The 22165-nt window shown below is 41.7% G+C and overlaps 1 protein-coding gene across 1 annotated transcript in view; it reads right to left on the bottom strand.

Annotated features, from left to right (window-relative positions):
* Positions 1-22165, bottom strand: part of SPEF2 (sperm flagellar 2) — a 125749-nt gene that overhangs the window by 5942 nt on the left and 97642 nt on the right. The window contains exons 28-33 of the mRNA XM_012721753.1: positions 13552-13658; positions 12662-12844; positions 9744-9836; positions 4625-4804; positions 668-904; positions 351-473 (exon numbers count right to left, since the gene is read on the bottom strand). Of these exons, the coding sequence (XP_012577207.1) occupies positions 351-473; positions 668-904; positions 4625-4804; positions 9744-9836; positions 12662-12844; positions 13552-13658 (923 nt within the window). The remainder of the gene's footprint in view (positions 1-350; positions 474-667; positions 905-4624; positions 4805-9743; positions 9837-12661; positions 12845-13551; positions 13659-22165) is intronic.

Genomic DNA, 22165 nt, shown 5'->3' with positions numbered 1-22165 from the left:
AATATTTTCTCACCCAGCTTAAGTTTCATTAGTTTGTCTTCATAGTCTTCACGAAGTAGCTGCGTAGTCATTTTACTAATAGAACTATCTATATTCTGACAGTGCCATCCCACTATTGATAGTCCTCCCCCTAGTACTGTAGCTGCCTCTACTATGCCAATGGTGCTAACCTGCAAGCATTGTACCTACCAAGTCATTCTGGCCTGATGCTAGTCCCAGTTTAGCTTCCCCAGTCCTGGTCTGGCCACACCCAGTTTCTTTCCCCTCTCTGTTAGTCCACATTAGAGATGTCTCACCATGTCCTGAACTGAAAGCTCTAAAGAATTAGGACACCTTTGGGTAATACTCACAGGAATTTTGTAGTCTGGATAATTTAAAATCAGGTCTTGAATAAAAGGATGCTTCAACAGAACAGCAACTTCAATAGGCTCTAGCTCCTTGGCACCCAAGTCCTGAAATACTTTTATGAAGTTCTTTAAAAAAAAAAATGAGTTAGTTAACTTGGTAATCCTGTACATGTTAAAAAATAGGTTGATTTTCTAAAGGAATTCCCTGTAATTTCCATATGCAATGACTCATTGACAGTAGTTCCATAAGCACACACTCACACTTGAAGGCAACCTTCCTCATGTAGCGGTCTCACCCTCCGTGAAATAATCCAACCAACCTCTAAGTAAGTGTTCTCTGTCATCAGGTGCCTGGCGAATCTACCAGAGTCCTGCACTTCATTTCCTCCTCGGAACACTTTGAGTAGCGTTTCTATGGAAATCTTCTCTGTGTTGGCATTTTCAGGAGTTTCTTCTTCCTTTTCTTCACTTTCTTCTTTTGTTTCCCTTTTCTCACTTATGGCATTTTCTTCCAGCTCAGGATATTCCTCAATGACATACATCTCAGTAAAGGAGGGCTGCACAATTAAAAGAAGCAAACGTGAAGTCAGACTGGCCTTTCCGGTAATGGAGACATTCAGAAAACACCTGTTCTGTCATCGAATTTTCATGCAATGGAATGAGTGTACTTACCACAAATATCCAAACAATAACTAGGTGATAATATACTAACGGCACTAGAAAACTTGGCAAATCCTAGACCAGTTCAGCTGGTAGTTCTTTTTTTTGGTTTTCTACACTTCCATGTGCATCATAGTCCTTAATAAGTGAACACTGGCACTGACTGATAGAACCAGTGTCAAGCTTCTACACTTGATTATGGATTTTAACATGATTTTTCTTTGGTGATTTCCTGCAATCTAGAGGCAGGCAAATTGACTTCTCCATTGCATAGATTCTGAGAGCTGTGGGAACAGTTATTTGGATATGGAGGTGAAGCCCCACTAAATATTCAGATGGCAAAATAAAAACCAAACAAATTTGTACAGAGGATAGGCTACGGTTCTTTTTGCTGCTCCTTGAAATTTGGCCAAGAGTTGTGAACTCAAGTCACTGGTGTTTTGAGAATGGTTAAGAGTAAACTGTTAATGAAGTAATCTCTTGTATCAAAATTCTGACAAACATCCCTACCCTTTGATGCAGGTATTACAGATCTAGGAATTGATCCTAAAGAAATATTCATGCACACAGAAATATTTTTATATGGGTGTTCATTCAGTACTATTGACAGCAAGAAGAAATGCTATTCTAGACTTAGAGATGTTTATAAATATTAAATTTAGTAGAAGCATTAATGGTACCGATCACGTAAGCTCTTTCTAAATTGCCGTGTAAACCCACACAATTAATGGTTAGGACACAGTACAAGCTCTGAGTGCTCTGGAGAAGCCATGACAGTGTGCTGGAGACAGGCTCCATTTGCACTGCGTCATCATCCTACTTGAGTCGGGTCTCCATGTTTAGTGATAACCTGGGAACTTAACCTACGCTGAGAGAGAGAGAGAGAATGCTGGGCCAGGTGAAGACTTTGGCCTGAAGTCTAAACTTATCTATAGGGACATCCTTCCACTCATCCATCCATTCATTTATTATCCCTTTGCCTATACAGTCTCGTCTCCATTTTAAAGAACTGAAAAATTACATGGCAGAAATGTGAAACTGGCATTTTGTCTCCACTGAAGAAGTTTGGGCAACATCACACTGACTACACGCCAACGATTTTCCAGAACAACATGACTTTTACTACAGCAAGGAGAGCGATGTTACGATGTAAAAGTCGTGCTGGGTGAGGGGAAGGGAAATGCACTCCCTTTCAGGGTGCCCCGCAGTCTGTGTGAATATAACACTGTCCCTGGGTGTGAGCCAAGGTCCAGTCAGATCCAGTGAGGCCAAATACCAAAATGCAATGAAGCGACATGCTCTCAAGCCCAATGCACTCATCAAGGGATGCATGAACTTTTCAAGTTCAGCCAAAAGGTAATAATTTAAACAGTTGGAGTTTTAGAGGGCAGACTGCTTAAATTATTCATGCCAGAAGACACTTTTAGATATTTGGCTATTTTAATCACTGGAAGATGATGACAGAATAGATTTGGGGGCTGTGGGAGGACAGAGTAGGGGGAGACTGAGACTGAAGCAGAGGAGTTGGGCCAGCATCCTGGTGGGAGTGAAGGGTGTGCAAGAGGGGGCTTTCTCCAGTGGACATCCTGGAATGACAGCGATTTTTGAGGGTGTATGTGTGACACAAAACCAGTGATGTCAGTGTGGAGAAGAGCCAGTGCTTCTGGTCGAGCAGTTGTTAACGGCATCAGAGCTCATTGTGAGTCAGCCTGTCATCCAAGCAGGACATGGCCGACTACTATCACAGGTGGCTCCCCCAGGAGGACAGGCTAGTCCTTGGGACAGGTGTGGGCAAACTGTCAAGGAGCGGAATGGAATGAAACCTATGTGCTTTGAACCCTGGAGTCTCCAAAATGCTGCCAAGATGCTTTAAGAAGACTTTCAAAGTGTGGGAGATTTCAAGCTCATTTACTGAATTCCAACATCGGAACACCTCGCCACACACATGAGAATGAACTATTTTCCCAAATGTCGACTCATTTTAAAGCTTCACGAGGACGGGTGCATCACTTGTGAATGCTTTGCCCTGGAGTTTCTTTTAAATGACTCAGGGAGCCGTGAACTTAAACGGAAGGTCTGGGCCACGTTGAATAAAACAGCATGAGTAACAGAAAGAGAGTAAGGAAGCAAGAAATGTAAAGGTGATTTCCAATTGTTTGTGTGGAAAGCAAAACCAGAGATTTGATTAAATGTCTTGGGCGTGAAGGTGGACCTATTGGAGGTGTTATTTCTGAGCAGGCTCATTATGGCTTCCTGGGATGAGGTTGCCCAGGAAACTGGAACATGCTTGGAGCGGGCACAGAAATAGAGCGGTATAATTGAAGACAGGATGGTGAGGACAGGGGTGAGTAAGATTGAGGAAGGTGGGAGGATCCTGTATTTCCAAAGCAACTTGGGTTCACACCAAATCAGGAATAGTGTATGTGGGGTGCCAGGCACATGCTACTTCCTGCCCCTCACCCCTGTTTCATCCTTGTGCACTATCCTTGGATTTTAAAAGGGCACTTTAGAGAAGCCCTCTGGGGAGCTTCTCCGTGGGTGGGGGCGCTGAGCTTCTGGTGAAGATGTTGTTCAGGGACAGAAGGATGTGGTGCCTTTCTGGGCTCGCTGGGCTGGGCAGGCAGCTGTCTGTTGCTGTGGCAACAGTTTTAGCACAAGCGTCCTGCTCCTCTTAGTCTTTCAAGCTCACTTCGGCCTACTGGTTCCTGCTATTATCTTTGCCTGAGATATCTTTTCTCCTGTCTACTCAAGAGACAGGGTTCTGTTCCACCCTCCCTTTTCCTTCTGTTCCATCTGTGTCCCCAAACATTATTTGCTTGTTATGTGGCAGTTACTTCAGGGGACAAAAATACACTGTCTCAAACTCAATATAGCAATAACTTAGTACTAGGATTCAACAGGTAATCAAACCCCTGCCTTAGCTACTAGCTCTCCTTACTTGCTAGGAATCTGAGTTCGACTGGGAAGAGCCCTTCATGGCATCCACAGAGGAAGAACAGAAATATATATCCCATGCCAAGGTCACAGCTCTGTCCCTGGAAGGTCAAATGACTAGAAAGTTCTGCACTTACATTCACTGGTGCATTACTTGGAGTCTTTCCTACCCCTAAATTTAGGGAATACCAACTCCATTGAAAGGGGGTGTGAGGTTTTATGAGCCAGTAAGCAGCTTTGTCCCTGGATGCAGGGGCCTGTGGATTTCGGGTGGCCTGAAGCCCTGACAAGTGGTACACAGATGTGGGATATGTCTGAGGCCTGACCTTTTACGTACACTTTCCATATTGAGTGACGTACATTAGGCTAATACTGAGGCCCCTTTCATTTCTCAGGATCACCACTTCATGCAAAATAAAGACTGTTTATTACCAATGAACTTTGATTCTACCAAGAAACACTGAGCACATTTTGATTTAACCACAAAAGCAATTTTTAGATAGTGGTTTCCCAGTTCTCAATCCATCTGAGTCAGGCTTTCTTGACAACCTAGTTACATGTAGAGCATCGTGTTAGGTACCCCACAAAATATGATGAAGTAAACAGCTTCTGTTGTTAGAGGTTTAGAGTCTCTGGCAATGCCCGCCAGGTATCAGCCTCGCCCATGTCTGGAATGCAATTACCTTTTCTATGACACTAATAGAAGTCTTCACTGGCTGGAAGACATGAGTGCCGATGGCCACGCTGAGAGCCCTGTACACCCCTTCCACAGTGTCCGGGTGGCAAGCAAAATAAAGTAGCATCCGGGTGTAGTCTAGCCGGGGAGGGTCCCGGTCGTGGTCAGCAAATAGCCTAAAGAAAAACTGGCACACAAGAAAAATGTCACCCGAAGATCAATGCTGCCACTCTGGGGGGCAGGAGATGGACAGGAATGAGAAGGCCTCCATGAGCTTGGGAACAGGTCACTTTCTGAGAACTGAATTAGTACAACCGATGTGTAATGTGTGAACTGAACAGTATGCTAAGTAAACAAACAAAAACCAAGGAAAAGGAAGACTCGAGAGTCTGTTTATTAACGGTGCCAGCAAATGTAGGGGAAACACGCTAATTAAAGATGGGGGCACTACCTGGTAAGAAAAATGAAGCCTGAGCTAGGCCATCAACCATGACTTCCTCCAGCACGGATAAACATCAGGGCAGGTGTGAAATCACTGCAGGGCAGTCAGCTTGGCGAGACTCTCCTGATTGCCGTCCACCCTATGTGGAGTCCTTGTGTGTTTGGCATCATGAGGGGCTCATGCTTGGGGACCTGATACTCACAGGGACCTTTTAAAGCTGAGGCCAAGCCTGAGGCAAAGGCCAGAACTGAGCGCCCGTGTGGCTGGTCTGGGTTATATCTCCTTTCCGAAACCTGCTCCTCTCAAACACGTGCATCAATAACCGGAGAATGTTCAGGATGTAAATTCTCATTAAGCAGATGGTTCTGGAGCAGTCTAATGTTCTGCATGTTTAGTAAGTGCCTGGGTAAAACCAAAGCCGCTGGCTGTGGCTTGTGCTGTGAGAAGCAAGTTCCTGGATCCACAGGTTATTCTCTATCACCAACAATCCTCACAACTAGCAACAAATTTAATTAGGCACACGTAATGATAGCACGGACTTGGCAGCTTAAATTTCTGATATCTGAAAAAAATCTAATAACTTAAATAGAAACAACATGGACTGGAAATCACATCTGGTCTTTCATGCTAAAAATCAAAAAAATTCCTGAGAGGTCCATGTGACCCTCAAGTTTTTTCATTCAGCCACTCTGTGCACGTGAGTGTATGTGTGCAGGTGTGTACGACAATCCCAATTGACCCCGAGGCGCGTTTTATTCTATTCTGCCAGACATCAAAATTTCCATGTTCATGGCTCTTCATGCTTGTGTGCATTTCTGTAACGGCAAATTTATTACACCTTCAGGTGACAGGAACTGTGCCTTGAAGAACTGCTTTCTGCCCACCTCCTCTTTCAGCCCACCCAACCTGCTAGATGAAGAGGCATACCCTCTTTTCCTGTCCCTGTAGACACTGGAAGTTGTGTGTGGGGGTGTAGGGTTGAAAAGCTTTGGGAGAAGGTTTTTGCAGCAACTGTGTGGATCAACAATTTCTCATCTAGAAGACAGATGAGAAGATAAACTATGTGTTGGCTGTAAAGCTTCAAGCAGCAACTGATATTCTGAGAACATCTTGTCGAACCTATTTCTTTTTAGAGAAGCTTCTTTTTACAACAAGCATATCTAAAGCCTGAGGTTGGCTTACCTCCACTCCTAACAAGGAGCATGCTGGTTAGATTTATTACCACCTTTGATTAGAGAGCTTGGGTGGAATGGGGCATTTCCACTGTGGTCCCCCTCCCCCAACTCTTCGGATTACTCTGAGAGAGAATATTTTCTGCTACATCAAACCCATTCTTAAGGGTCCATCCAGGTTGGCAGTATAAAAGATTATCATAAGAATGAAAACCTGTTTGGGACACTTCTGTCCCTTCATCCCCATGAAATTTGAAATGTATGTCTGAATAAGAATGCATCCCCACAAAATGTGTGCCTCTTTTTTTTTTTTTTATTCTTGCATTTAAAGTTGTGGGTATTGCAAAAATTACTTATCTGTTTATTTGAATTTTATTGTATAACATTGATGTACACTGCTTATGAGTTAGGGGACAGGTTCACATACTGAGAGGTGTGTTACCTCACCACACCCACCACCAAAGCACCCAGAGTCCCCCACCATAGTCCACGAGGCCCCCACCAGTCCCTTTTGTTCACCTTCCCTCCCCAGTAGTCTCAATTGTGCAGTCGTATTTCTAGAGTTTGGGTTTAGTTTTGTCAGTTCCTTTGTTTCGCTTCTGTATACTCCACGTAGGAGGGAAACCATGCATTTGTCTTTCTCTTTCTCACTTACTTTGTTTAGCATAATCCCTTCCGGTTCCTAGCCACACTGTCACAGATAGCAAGAGCTCATCTCCTTTGAGAGTGGAACAGAAATCTGTTGTCTGTCTGTCTGTCTATCTGACATCTTCTTTAATTACTTTTAGGTCATGGAGAACTTAGGTTGTTTGCAAAACTTGGCTGCTGTAAACAGTAGGAGCGCATATACACCTTCAAAATGGTGTTTCTGTGTTCTTCAAGTGAATACTTAGGAGTGGAATTTCTGGGTCATCCGGCATATCTATTTTTATATATTTGAAGAGTTTCCATATTGTTTTCTATAGTAGCTGAACTAGTTTGCATTTTCCACCAAGTGTGTATGAGGAACATCAAGATGGTCCTTTTCTCCATATCCACACACCCACACACATGTATATATACACACACATACATATATGTGTACACACATGTATATATGTCTATATACATGTGTGTGTGTGTGTGTGTATAGGCCATTCTCTCAGAAGCGAGGTGCTATCTCATTGTGATTTGGATTTGCATTTCCCTGATGATAAGTGATGTTGAACTTTGTTTCATGTGCCTGCTGGCTATCTGTGTGCCTTCTTTGGGGTAGCGTCTATTTATTTTTTCTGCCCATTTTGTGTCAGGATTCTTTGTTTACATTTTATTAAGTTGTATGACTTCTTTGTGGATCTTGGAGATTAGCTCTTTGTCAGATATATGATGCAGAAGTACTTTCTCCCATTCTGTACAAAGTCTTTGTTTTCATGATAGTTTTTTTTTTCACTATACAGCAGCTTTTTAGTTTGATGAGTAGCCATTTGTTTATTTTTGCTTTTGTTTCTCTTGTCACTGGAGTTAGGTCCCCAAAGATCACAGCAGCCATTCTTGTGGTGTGTTTGCCTATGTTTTCATTTACGTTTTTCCTTCTAGTTCATCCATGGAAGGTTGTACACATCTAACAAGTTGTCTGTTTCTTCCGTATTTTCCAACATGTTGGCACAGAGTACCCACAATAGTCTTTTATGTCCCTTTGTATTTCTGAGCTATCTGGTGCATTTGAGATGTAGGTGGAGATGTCCGATAGGGAGTCGCATCTAGGAGTCCAATGCTTGGAGCACAAGTAGACATTTGGAGGTCACTGCAAGTGAGCCTGAACTCTCATCATAAGCCTGACTTTAATAAACACTAATAGCCCAAAGTAATGGAAGGATTTCCAAACAGACAGAAGTGTGGAAAATAAATTAAAACAACATCCAGGGATTTGAATATGGTAAAATTAAATTGCCGTTTCTCAGGAAATCCCTAAGGGATTTTAAAATACTGGAATAGTTGCTCTTGGTATTGAGTGGGAAGTCAGGACACAGTCTGCTGAATCTCATCAGTCATGAGGAAGTGTGTTGTCACAGTGATGTTATTGCAACACAGATATGTTTCAGTGTTCCGTTTTTGAGGCAGATAGACTTTATATTCAGGGTGTGAAACTCTGGGATCACTCAGACTGTGGACAGCGGAGCAGACCTGGCCCAGGAGCTCCTGTGGGGTGACTCGGAGGCAGGCCCTGGATTGTAATGAGCACAGATGACAAGGCAGGGGGACTGCTGGGACCTTAGGCTGTGATCCAAGTCCTCTCCTTAAGAGGATTCAGAGGCTGGGCCCTCCCTGGTGGCACAGTGGGTTAAAGCACAGCACTAAGAAGCTAAAGCCACTTCAGCATGAGTTCGATCCCCACCCTGCAGCTGACCCACATGGCGTGGCAGAACTCTCCTGACCCGCCCGCTACTCCCCTCAGCAGTGTACTTTGTTGATCTGCCTGTTCTGCTCCCTACTCTGTCTCTGGTGAAGCCTTTCAACCCCTGCACCTCTGGCCTGTACCCCAGTTCTATATGCATAAATAAATAGAACTTTGCTGGAGGCTTGATCTCAGAGCTCCAGTTTCATGTTAGGAGAAAAACTACAACAACCCAAACACAAACCAGCTTCCCATTTATAATTGCCAGCCTCATTTCTTGGGATTTCTTTTTTCTTTTTTTCTGGTGATTCCCTGATGCCTTCCTCTCTTTGGGTCTCTTGTTGGCCTCTAGAAATGGTGCTTAAAAGATATGTATCCCATAAAGAGAAGTGTTCATTTTAAAGCTGTAACTAGAATCATGCATTTTCAGGTAGTCATGCCATTTTGAATGACTACCTGAAAAATGAGCAATCGATATATAGCTTGTTATGACTTCAAAATCTGATGTTCAACTTTCCTCATATCTTATTGACTTTGTGCACATTCAGTCTGTTTTTGCATTTTCAGCATTTAGACTGAAGTCAGATCGGCATTTAGATATTCCTGTCTTGTTTTCTATTGTGACTTCAGGGATACTGACTAATAACAATAATGATTTAACAACATTTTGATAATATTCTTGTTGATAATAATAATCTGATGGGTCACGGGTAACACTATATGCAAATCCTTGGAATGCTATACAAGTTAGTCAAGATCAAAGAGAAATGAATAAAAACACACGCAGGTAGGTTGACAATTCTACCCTAAGCTTTTAGTATGAGAAGGAGACAAAGAGACAAATATATTGAGTGACATCTGAGGTTATTTGATAGGTGAATAATGTAAAACCCAGAGAGGTTGTGAAATTGTTCCAGATCCCACTGCAAACTAACAGTAGGACTCTGAGATTTTGTCCCCTGCTCTCTCCCACATGACATTTTTCTGCTTCCACCTTAGTGAATATTAAAGCATACATGGTGGGGAAAGGAACTGGAGGACAGGGATGGAATTGAAAGCAAATTACATAAACGGGAAAAAAGACAATGAAATTGATCAGTGTTGTAGAAGTCACGTTTTCAGTGATCATAGTAATTACCTTTATAAGATGTTCCTGCCTATTGAATGGCAAGGGCTCAGAAGGACTTTCTGGAACTTTCATGTTTTCATCTCCTGTAAACCACAGGCCAGCCTATTTAAAAAAATAAAAAAGGAGACAAAATCATTGAAGTATTATGCTGGAATGTAGTCATTCCTCTAAAGTTAAAGAGATAGAAACCGATTTGTTCAGGACTTGAGTGCAGAGTAGTCTTCAAGGTAGGGTTCAGAAACCATGGAGAAAACACTAGAACTTCCATTTATTTGCAATTTGATCTTATTATTTTGTATTTTTCATTAAAAAAAATTGGCAATGTATGTATTAGTTCAGCAAAATGCACTGTAACTTACTATAACTAAAGCACACAGACTGGGGACACGAGCTGTAGTTTGACTGTTGGAGCCTGTGATGAAACTGGGAGGCCACTGATTCTGCTGTCTGGTGAAATTCTGGGACACGAGCTCCCAACTCACATGTCTTGTTCATGTGGCTCATTGCTCTTACAGCCTAGCGAGGTGCTGGTGTGTGCACTGGATGCTGGAAAAATGTTTGCTATGTGACCAACTATCTCAAGAGCTTGGTGGTCTACCTTTTAATGACATTTCTCTTTCTCAGCCCAAACATGACACCAATGACCAAGTTCCACTTGGCTGTGCGTCGCCCACCTCATCTTCTTCCATTTCCACTGTAGCACCTTGCTGTTGAAGCTCATCATAACTGGTAGACCACTTCAGTAACCTCAGTGCTGTTTTTGTTTCCAGTCTCTCTTATTTATTTCAGCTTGTACCACACAACCATAGCAATTCTCTCAAAATTTCAATCGCTACATATCATTCTCTGCCTAGACCCATTTCCTGTTCTCATTCTTTTGCTCATCACCCCCACTACTGAGGTGATTGTTCCTCAGTCTGCCCATATAAACCTACACACCTTTCCAGACTCCACTCAGCTCTCATCTCCTCAGGGAGCCCTCCTTGATGTCACTCCTGAAGTCTAATGTGACTGGTTTTGCCTTATGTTTGGCATTTAGTCCATGCTCTTGTTCGTTGCCATTCCATTCTGCTAGTGAACATCAGCTACTACATTCCATGGACTTAAAAAGAATGTCTTGCCAAATTTAATTTTTATGCAGGGCAAACACTTTACACATGTGAGCATATTGTCCCCAGACCTTACTTACCATCTTTCAGAGAAGTGACCTAATCCCAGCACTCCCTTCCACCAAAAACCACTGGTTTCCAGACCTAATTCTGGCCTATTCTTTATGCCTTCTTTCTTTCCAACAATCAACTGAGCTTACGTATCATCAATGCAGTGATGCTTATTTTTTACTGTTCTAATGTGATATTCTCAATAAAGCTCACAAAATTTTGCCCTAGAATTTTTTTTTTTTTGACATTGAGAGTTAGTGTTGGAAGTCTTTTAAGACTTTTGTGGGCTCTTCAAGAAGGGCTCTCCCAATGTCCTCCTCACTTTACGCTCCTAAGGAGTAGGATTTAGGTGGAAAAAGGGAGGACGGTAGAGCTTGGGAATTAATCATTCTTAAAACACAGAGTGTGTTCTAAATTTCCATAAACGTATCAGCCAATTTTCTCTAAGAAATTCACACCTGTCAGGTTTGGGCTCAGCACTTTGGTGAAGATTGCCAACAGCCTTTGCTCATCTCATGTTTGTGCAAAAGGCTATTTAAATTCATAGTATGTGTTAATTGGCACAAACTTTACTGTGAAGGTTAGTAATTTCACAAGTTTCCACTTTTTAAATTATAAGTCAATGATGAAAATAGAGAAATTTTTTTCTGTTTTTGTTTTTAAGCAAAGCCATTTTAGCAAGTTGTGAATCCAGGACAGGGGTCACGTTCATAAATTGCTCGCCTTGGGAAGTGAATCTATCAGAGTCCAAGCAACTAAGTCTCCAAGTTGAAGAGCCTTGGAAGAAGTGCTTCAATATGCAAGTACTATGTCCTCTAGTTCAACTGTATCCATGTGGGAACCCCAGGGCTGTCAACAGTACAACATCCTTTCAAGGAAGAAAAGACAAGTCAAAGGGATGTGATCTTCCAAGAGTGAATTATATATGAGAGACAGGCACCTAGAGAAAACTGTCCTATTTCACAAGCAGTGCCTTAATACTGCTCCATCCTTTGTGCCTAGCAGCAACGTCCAATGGTAAGCAACAGGATGGATTTAATTAGGAGGTACAAAGCAAGCAGTACTTCTTAGTAAGGGCATTTCATTCTCACTCCATTACTCATACTTCTAAAAGATGAATTGAGTTTTATACTCTTCACTTCCTAAAGACTTATTCATTTCCCCAGTCCTCTGTAATACACATTTTGTGCTCCACCAATATTGGTGACCAGTAAGGTCACCAGTTATATCTACCTGCCAAGTTCAATGACCAGGTATCATGCTACTGGATTATCTGTCACTTTGCACATGTCCCTCAGGTGATCTCATCCATCCATAAGTTCAACAATATCTACATGACATAGTGACTTGCAATTTCTTCTGTGTCTGTCATATCAAATTAGACGTTCCTGTTTGCATTTCTCACAGACATGTCACATCCAATTTGACATAAATGCTCATTGGTCACCAACCTCATGACCACAAGGCTCTTTGTTCTATGTTTTTTTGTTATGATGGCTGTTGTGATTCTAATGTGCAGCCCAGGTTCAGGAGGACCAGGCTGGATCTCAGAATAAGGACAATGCAGGTTACGTGGCTTCTTTCAGACCCTTTGGTTTTCTGAGCAGCTCTCACTTTTTCAGTTCCTTGTCCTAGGGGTGGAAGACAGATTTCTGCCTGAGACTTGTACACCTCTGGTGCCCAGATAGAGGGTCAAGAGGCAGAACAAAGGCTTGAAAACATCAATGAGAAATACATTTGTTAGGTCAAAAGTATCATTAGTGCCACCTGTATATACTGCTCCAGAGTGACGGTGCCTGACATACTCCTATCCATAGCCTTGAACTTCTGCAGAGTCTTGAGGAGCTCTTCCTCCAGAGGCAGAGGCCAAGGCATTGCAGCTACTAAGAGGAACTTCCGCCAGTCCACCAACTCCAGATTTACTACTAACAAAGATGTTAATTCCTGCAACTAGAAGAAAACAAGAAATGCCACTGGGTCTTTGGATGACTATTTTGAAGCTCTCTCTAATTTCACAGTAAGAGATTCAGATGAAGGGTATAGGGCTTTACTTTGGTGAGTAAAGCCAGGTTTGACTTGTTTTCCCAAGGTCTTTCAACCAATCCACAGCAGACAGGATCTAGAAAGTATCTAGGTTTTGCTTCCTTAACATTTATTTATTTATTTTTTTTGGCTTGCTGCTACACAATGAATTAATAAATGTAACTCCAGGTGATTCCTCTCCACCTTTTCATCAGAGGAGGGATAAACACTCTGACCATCATTGTGTGGGATTCTACAGCCCACAGGGAACTACTCCTTAATCATTTTGTTTTCTGATATATAATTAAAGACCAGATTATGATAAAATCTAAGAACTGCCAGAAGCATCTGCTACTGCCAGTTAAAATCTGTCTCTCTGGTCATAACAGACACAGACTTAAGGACCCAACCTCATAGTCTTTATTCTGGCTGCCTGTTAACAGCACCATTCTTCAACCTCAGCATGTACATAGTATGTGTTCAGTTGAAGTTCAGTTATTTGTTAATTTCAGCTTTATTGACTGCCTACTAAATGTCAGGGATTGTGAAAATACTGGTGACTAAAAACCATTGACTTATTGATCAGATGAGAAGAATTTTCAAAAATTTGAAACCCAAACAAAAGGGAATCTTACTTCGGGCTGAGTGAGGTGCATCCAACTACTGGGAAGATTGTTTGTTCCAAGGTTCAGGGTCACCAAATCCAGCAGAATGTCAGTAAATGTCCTACTTCCTATTGTACCTATGATATAATGAAAAGTATTTTTCAGTTTTACTATGTGATCAGATTTGTTCCTTTTGCTAAATCCAATAGTATTTATATAATCACTTTATCCATATTATCTAAAATGGTGACATTTAGAGAAACAGAAGACATTTGAAAACATAAAGATAATAATTTCCCAATATTCTATGATTTCTCAGCTAAATTCAAATGTCCTTTTGGGCCAAGTAATAAATCATTACAGTGTACCAAATTTTCAGGTTATATATTTTAGTTTTGAGTCCTCTTTGACTTTTTATTTAGGATTGACTGGAATTAAAATAAATACTTTAAGGTTTCCTATATATATTAAAGCAAGAGTGAATATTTTGGCAAATATGGGCTAAAGATGCTTCACATGTATGCAAACCACCATTTTGATAGAGGTGACACATTTGTCCTCACTTTGCTCTTAAGATTAAACTATGTTGCTTTTTGTAAATGGTAGATGTGAACTGTCAAATGACTGGATTGAAAGTGCTAATTTTAAACATCCAATTGGCTCGACATTCCAAAATATTTCATAAAAAAATCACTAATGTTTTAAATACTTTTCTCTTAAACACGACTCTACTTTTGTCCAAAAGAGATGTCTGTTTCTCATTTCAGTTCACATGCACATGCATTAAAAAAGAAATAGAAAGCAAAATAAATGAGTCTGCTTAGAAAAATGTCTGTTGAACTTCCACAGCAGAGATACCTTCCAGAGCCAGGAGATGCCTATGTGTATTTGCATTATCTTTCAGGTCCAGAATACGAAGTTCTTCTCATTTAAGAACAGATGTAGCATCTCAAAATTTTCGGTTTACTTCTAAAATTTTGCATTTGTCAGTGTTCAACATGAACTTCATCATGTCCTCTAATCTTTAGGAAAATGCAACAGTCCTTTTAAAATTTCAGTGATTTAAAACAAGTCTACAATTTTGAAAGTTAGAAGGCAATTTCTGGATAGCAAATGGAGTCTTTCTTTCTGTGATATGACTGGTCACCCAGCAGGTTGTTCAGAAGCAAGTTCTCTATCCTTTCTTACCAAGCCTGAGCATCCAATTAATACATTTTCGCAGGTTGAAGAATTTTCAGTAAAATGATCTTTATGTCACATCACATTTGGTTTCAGATGAGTTAGAAATTAATCACTCATGTTCCTCAAGATGAAACCACAAGTAAACTCGATTGAAATCATAAAGAGGTCAACATACATAAAAATCCTGGTCTATTTATAATATCTTTCTACTGGTTATAACATCAGTGGTCTAAGATAAATGTTACAAGGCAATACTTGTCGTTTACAACATAGGAATTATTTACCTGAGGGCTTAAGTGTGAAATGCAAAACAATTTTAATATTTGACTCTGTTACTTAAAAGGGTCAAGGCATGTAATAAAGTCTTCCTATGTAATGCAATAACAGAGACAGGTAAACATATAAAATAATAAACACTCAATTTGTCCCAAAGTTATCTAAGTAACCATCATTTGAGTTATCCAGAAAATGAAGTCCATTGTATGAGAGGCTTAAAGATGACCGGCCCATAAGCAGAGTCTGATACCCTTAGAAATAACTCTTACAAAGCTGACACAAAAGCAGTGTGAAGCACTGTACACCTCCATTCACAGAATGTGAAGCGATGTGTGAATATGAGTAGAACCAGAAAGTCTACAGGGAAGCCAATCTTCAGATATTTTATTTTTTTTTTGGTATAAAGGGAAGGCACCAAATGCCCTTTATGTTTGATGTTACTGCTTTCACGTTCAAATTTCAGGTTTTTGAAAAGCAATTGCTTTTTTGCAGTGATCAATGATGAAGTCAACATCTGTCACATTTACTAATCACTTTCATAATGGCTTTCTGAGTTTGATGAGCAATCCGAATTAGGTCTTGTGTTACGAGTCGAAGATGGTGTTCTTGTATTCCATAAATGGATGGCTTTCCTAGGGTCGAAGTTATTAATATCTGGGGAATTCAACTGAATTATCAGGAGGTCTGTCATACTATCAGCTTTGATCTTGGCATGCATTTGAGATTTGGTGCGTTTCATCTGACTAAAGCCACGTTCTGCCTCAGCTGAACTTGCAGGGAGAGTCAGTACCAGGTCAACTAGTGTCAAGATATTTGGATATTTGTGTAAGTAAACAGAATTCACGAAATCCCAGGTCAATTTGCGGATATTCTGAAATCTAGAAAACAAAAAATGGAAAAGATTGAGATGCCCGAGTTTTACCCAAATATTCCTAAATGTCAACTAATTTATGGTTACCTGGCATAAATCTCCAATTTCAACATGCTCCACTCAGTGTCCACTTCATCAATTTTCACATTGGCCGCTTCCAGTACTGGTTCATAATGTGCTAGGAGGACGGATACCTCCTTTTCTCCAAACTCTGTCATCAATATAGGAAAGAAAGTCACATCCATGAGAGAAATTCACTCAGACAAGCAGAGAGCAATAGGTTCAGAACGGCACACACAGGTTACCTTCATTTATCTTTGCAGGCCACAGCTTAAAGCTTCCAATCATGGTTGCTTTGACCACATCTTGGCTGGCATCTCTGAAACAGCCTTGGAGCTTCTTGATCAGATGTGTTAAAACCATGTCTCGCATGTCTGCAATGTTTCCCTTTCCTCCAAGGCAGTTACCATGAAAATGTGTGACTGAAGCTACCCTACGTTCTTTCGGCCCTGGCCTGGAGAGAGAAAAATGCAACACCCCCCACCCCCCACCACCGAAGTATTACGTGAAAAGGAAGCTGGCAAATAATTTCTTGAGTTGAATTGTCTAATTTGACAGACCTCCAGGCCATCCCCGATTTCTTACCTTGTTTGATAGATTCTCAGCATTTCCAGAGTTGACTCTAATGTGGCAAATATATCAGCGATTGAGGAATTTCTGTTCTGATTGACACGGGACAGGATGCTAAGGACGTTAATGACATCCACTAAGAAATGGATGAATTTCACAATATCTGCTTGCAGGAGGAACTGGAGAAGTTCTTTGGCTCTTGGTTGACTTGTGTCACTTATGCTCTCATCTGTCTGAAACACGATGGGAAATAAAATAGCAGTTCATCTTTCTTAAAGTTAAGTAAATTTTCCCTGGTATTGTAAACAAAGCAAAACAAAACAAAAACTTGAGATTGCAGCCTGTGTCAAAAATACTTACTGAATGCAGTTGCTGGACAATTGCAGGATATCCTTTGAGAAAGTTCTGGAGGGCCACCTGCAGTCCCTGAAGCCACCTTCTGCCTCCTATTTGGGAAGGCATCACAGGTCGCAGGTGAAGGCCTTTGAAAACAGTTATCAGGGAACTCTTATGGAGAGGAGAACTGTGATAGAAGTGGTAAATGCTGTGAAGAAGTTCGCTGACATGGTTATACAGGGGAATGCTCTGGAACACTGCCCTGTAAGACAGCTCCAGGTGATGTGCAAAGCAATACACTGTCAGCACACATGGCTGGATTTCTCGTAGAAGTAGGGTCACCCCGTTCTCTCCTTCGGAGCCAAAAGCACCATCGCTTCCAAATCCAACCAGTTTCTTGGCCCAGTCTCGGTTCGACAGCCGAAGTTGAAGATTTCTCTCCAGTGTCTTCTCAATGGCATTTTTTATTGCCAGAGGTTCCTTCTTTTCTACTGTCTGTACCCCAACAATTTGACAATGCACTTTTCCTGCATATGCAAACTGCACATAGACTAGCTCAGCCTCCTCTATTGGACTGTCTGCCATTCCATCACTGATGACGGAGAAAAACTTGCTTTTTTCTAGCTTCTCTCTTAGACTTCTCCGTTCAACTTCAGCAATAAAATATGTAAATGTTCTTGCTGATTTGTTAGTTCTGAATACTGGGCCGATATCAACACCCTTCATATCATCCAAGTTGCACATCCAGATAAAATCTTTGAGGGGACGCCCCGTCTTGGCAATAGCGTGGCAGGACCTGAATAGGTTCTCCACTCTGCCGAGGGTCACTTTGCTCATGGTCCTCACCATCAGCTCTGTGGTGGCTCTGTTCACTGGAGAACCACTGGTCGCTTCCATTAGTGAAGCCTTGGCATGAGCCTCACTGAGGTGATGTGCATTGAGGAATTCCGTACGGAAGTTGTCAGTGCCATAAAAAAAACTCACTTGACTTCCTCTGGACTTCACTCCGTGTTTTCGACACAGGCCACAGAACATAAGATTTAATATTTCATCATAGACAAGCCAAGGGTATTTTTTAAGCCAAATTTTCAAAAACTGATTGTTCCTCTTTGGCCAGTAATGGTCAAGCTTCTGCAGCCTTTTCCGCTTTTCAGTGACTGGACTCACGTCATCTGGTGGACCCCTGCCTTTAAAACAACTCCATGTTGTTATTTTTAAGTCACTATCAATGTCTACCCTTAGTTTTGTTTAATCTCTACCCCCAACATTTGTTCCTTATTTTGGAAAAAAATTAAAGTGAGTGGTTATTACTTATCAGGCATTTTGGTTGTTTTTTGTTTTGTTTTTTGTTTTTTTTTTTTTTTTTTTTACAGAGACATCTCATTAATACTTAGTCTATTTATTAGTATTACTTTGCAGTGAAAAAAAATGGAACAATTACTATTATTGCCATTATATGGTTAAAACAATAACAACACTAGGACACAGAGAGGTTAATCAATTAGCCCAAGCCACAGAGCTTGTCCGGGCTGCAGGCGGGTGCATTAGCAGAGTCCCTAACCTTGCCGCTCCATGACTGCAGTTTCCTCATATGGGTGCTAAGAACATAATCAGTGCCATGTTCTTAAAACCGCCATTCCTGGGGAAACTTTTACTCCCTGCTGGGTGGAACCTGCATTCTTGTGCATTCCTGTATAGATAAGGTGTAGGGGCCAATCGTGGCCGAAAGCCAGCCTCACCATATTTAGGAAACCATGTAAAGGTCAGCCAAACCAGTCACTAGCTACTCCTTTGTCCCGAGGACTGTACGCCAAAAAGGGACTGTATAATCTGCTCTTCCCTTTGTTCTGGGCCTTCCTACCACCCAGGTGCCTCTGGTGTGCAGTTGGGCCCAAGCTTGAGCTTGCATAAAGTTTCCTCTTGTGTTTACAGTGGTGTGGCTGGCTTTTTTTGGGTAGTGCGTCCCATTCCGGCATAACAGGTGCCATGGCCTTTACTCTGGAATCCATCTCTCCCTAACAAGAGGGGCACGGCTTTCGCTGCTCTGTCTTTCCCATGGTGAGAAAAAAGAAATAGGACACATGCAGCTGTGTGTGCGCGTAGGGTCTGCCTGGCCATCTCTTCCCTCCTGCCTGCATCCAGCTTCTCCGGCTGCAGGGGTTCAAACTTGTGAATCTACCTTGAGGCTCACGGGCTAGTTTCCTAAAGGGGTTGTGTCTCATGCCCCCTCTTGCTCTTTTCTCCAAACATCTAACTTTTCAAGCACATTTGGTTGTTCATTTTTTTTTTTTTTTGAGGAGGGAACATATATTTATCTGGACAGAAAGGAAAAAAAAATTAAATCACCCAAAATACCATTTTCTCTCTGAAAGCAGAGAACTGTTGTAACAGGGTGTTCCCTAGGAAAAGGGGAAGTTCCAGGTTCCCTGCCACATCCAGGAGGGTGGAGCTGAGCAGAGAAAAAGGAGAGAAGAGAAGGAATGAGAAGAGAAGAAAGGAAGGAAGCTGGATGGAGAACAAGGAGACCCGAGGAAGCCACCTGGAGCAGCAAGCATGTGATGAAGAAACCGGGCTTGTTTCCTGGCCCTGGACTGGTTAAGGCAGATGTGGGTGAGAGACCTGTAGGGAGGTGACTATGGCAGTGTTTATAGTGATTTTGATTTTGCTCTTTTCCTCCCAGGCTTGTCTGGCCATTTCTGACCCTTTTTCCTAGGGACCACCCTGTCACACTGTGACCACATATCTGCTGCCCACATCTTCGATGACACGAATGATCTTTCGATAATATTGTTCTATTTTGTCGTGTTGTGGAAAACTAGATGTATCGGTGTGATATTTTATTAGAGTCTTTCTGTTGACCTACATGCTCCGTGTTTCATTTGGTTTGCTGCTTCACAGACCTCGCCTAGATTTGCTACGCTGCTGACAGAACCACCACCCACTTCTTTGTGGTCCATGGTGCCAGGATGAGCGCTACACGCTTGCTAGATGCTTAAAAGAATAAATCTTCATTGATCTCCTATCTCTTCATGTCTTTTAGTGGAAATCTGTGGCATCAGCCAACCTGCCCCTACCTTTCTGAACCCATATGAGCTGAGCTTCATTTGCCCCCTTCCTTTTAGGTCATATATATATATATAGACATGGAACATTTTATATATATATATATATATATTTGCAGTTGCTGTTAAAACAGAGCCCTGCTTTAATTAAATTCAAAATATTACTTTCCATGTAAAGTGGGCCTTCTGTGGCTGATACCTATTCTTTGACTTATCTGCACATTGGGTGGCTTGTCAGTCTCCCACACCAACCCCCAAGTCTGTGTCTGCCCTGCACATATGTTAGTGAACATATGCATAAAGCCATGGGCAATTAAGTCTCTCGGTGGTAAAGGTCTCCCAGTGCTAAAGGAAAGGGTTTTATCTTTAGTAATTGATTTAGTTAGCTTTCATGTTTTTGGTTTTAAGGACAAATTTTCCAGAATGTGTCATCTTGAATTCTGAGCACGCACTTTTATTTGTCAAATGTAAATTCTCTAGTGTCATGAGAATATGTTTCCTCCTGAAGAAATCTTTGAAACTTGGTTTCACCAGATGGAAAGGCAGCTTAGGATACTAGAGTGCTTCTGGCATCTGACTGTGATGACAAGGCAGTTCAGTCCCTGAGAGAATCATGGAGCACATTGGGGCCACAAGCCTTTTTGCTGTAACCCCTAGATTTTGCCACCTAGTAAGATACTCCTGTCAATAACATCAATCCTTCTCTATTAGAACTTTTTAAGGAAACTTTGTTTTGTGTAAATGTCAGGCTAATGTAAATAGCTTTCAGATCAAAACATGGGACTTACCTGCAAAGTCTCATGTTTTTACAGTTTTTCTGAGAGCTAGAAAAACCCACAGAACTTTCTAGTTACTCCCTTCAGGTGTACTTACTCCTACCTCTAGGTTAGCTTGAGGCTTTGTGGAACAGGGTCTGCTGTTCTCTCAGATACAGTCTCTTTCTTTCCTCTACTCAGCTCTCTACAGCCCTTAGTGCTAACCCTTTGATAATTCTCTTCTTTGTCTTTTGCTTGAGACTTCACAACCTGACGATAGCTTTTTGTGGTCCTCAACTCCTGCCTCTTGCCCCAGCTGATCTGAAAGTTGTTCCCTAAATATGTCATGCAACCTCAAAATCTCAATGTCTACTGTTTTCTCCTCCATCTGTAATATTCTACTTCTGCTTATCTTACTGGAAGGTCCACTCAAATGTCTCCCATTGGGTTAACCCCAAGGCTGATCCACAGAAGCAACAGACTGCTTCCTCTGAATTTCTGTAAAAACTATGTATTTGAACGATCTAGCTCAGCCAAAGTCAGAGTTCTGAAGTTGTGCCCTGTCTCTGAGTCCGGGTACTGAATCTAAGAGTCCCCAAGAGGAATCTGAAAGAAGGTCTTCCTTGTCAGTGTTTAGGTTTTTATTGGCCTTGAACAACTACATGTCGCCTCTCTGGAAGAAAGAGAGAGAGGTCAGACTTTAGGGGACTGTTTTCTCTCTAGGTAGCCTCTTGGCAAAAGCCAAGTTCGCTCAGAACCTACTCGCTAAAGCCATTACCCCGGGTCCTGATCCAGCTTAGAAGAAAAGGAGTTCGTGTGGTTTACTGGCACCAGTGTTCTAGTTTTAGCAGACTCCAGATGCTTCCACTGGAGAAAGGAAATTCTGATGTGCTTGGCCCTTGATGTTTAGAGATAAGATGTACCTGCCTGGAGCTTTACTGTGATGAGTGTTTTAATTTCAGGTGCTTACTTATAGTCTCTGGGGAAACACCTCATGGCTTAATTACTTTTAATTTTTAAGGTGGTTTGATTTTTGCCAGCAATTGCTCTAGGGTAACATGGTAGGTGCCCAGAATGGTAGATGCATATTTAGGGTAGCACCATAACATATTGGATAATAGAATAGTTTGTATCATATTGTATACAATCAAATACACTTTAGGAATTCTCTTCCAAGAATGGGATCCAAGAGCAAATGTTTATTTTTTCTTACTAATCACATTATCATGGTGATATAAACCATCATCATTTTGACGGACCTCACGGAAGAGGGTCTGGAGAGCTGGGTTGGTGAGCACAGATCTGGGGAGTTAAGGGCAGCTCCACCCCACCCCAGGTCTTGTCCTACACAACTCTCCCACCTGATGCTTGCTTTCCAGTGTCTATTTTATAATAAACTTACAGTCAGCGAGTAAAATGATTCTTTGAATTCTGGGCGAGATGAACAAATGGACTGAAACTAAGAGGGGGAGTTTGAGGGTTGGCCATCTCTGGTTTACATAGTCTAGTCAGAAGCAAGTGGGCCAACCTGG

This window comes from Condylura cristata, unplaced genomic scaffold, assembly GCF_000260355.1.
Source record: "Condylura cristata isolate star-nosed mole 26May11 unplaced genomic scaffold, ConCri1.0 scaffold00007, whole genome shotgun sequence".
NCBI lineage: Eukaryota > Metazoa > Chordata > Mammalia > Eulipotyphla > Talpidae > Condylura > Condylura cristata.
This window is presented reverse-complemented; position numbering and strand designations above follow the sequence as displayed.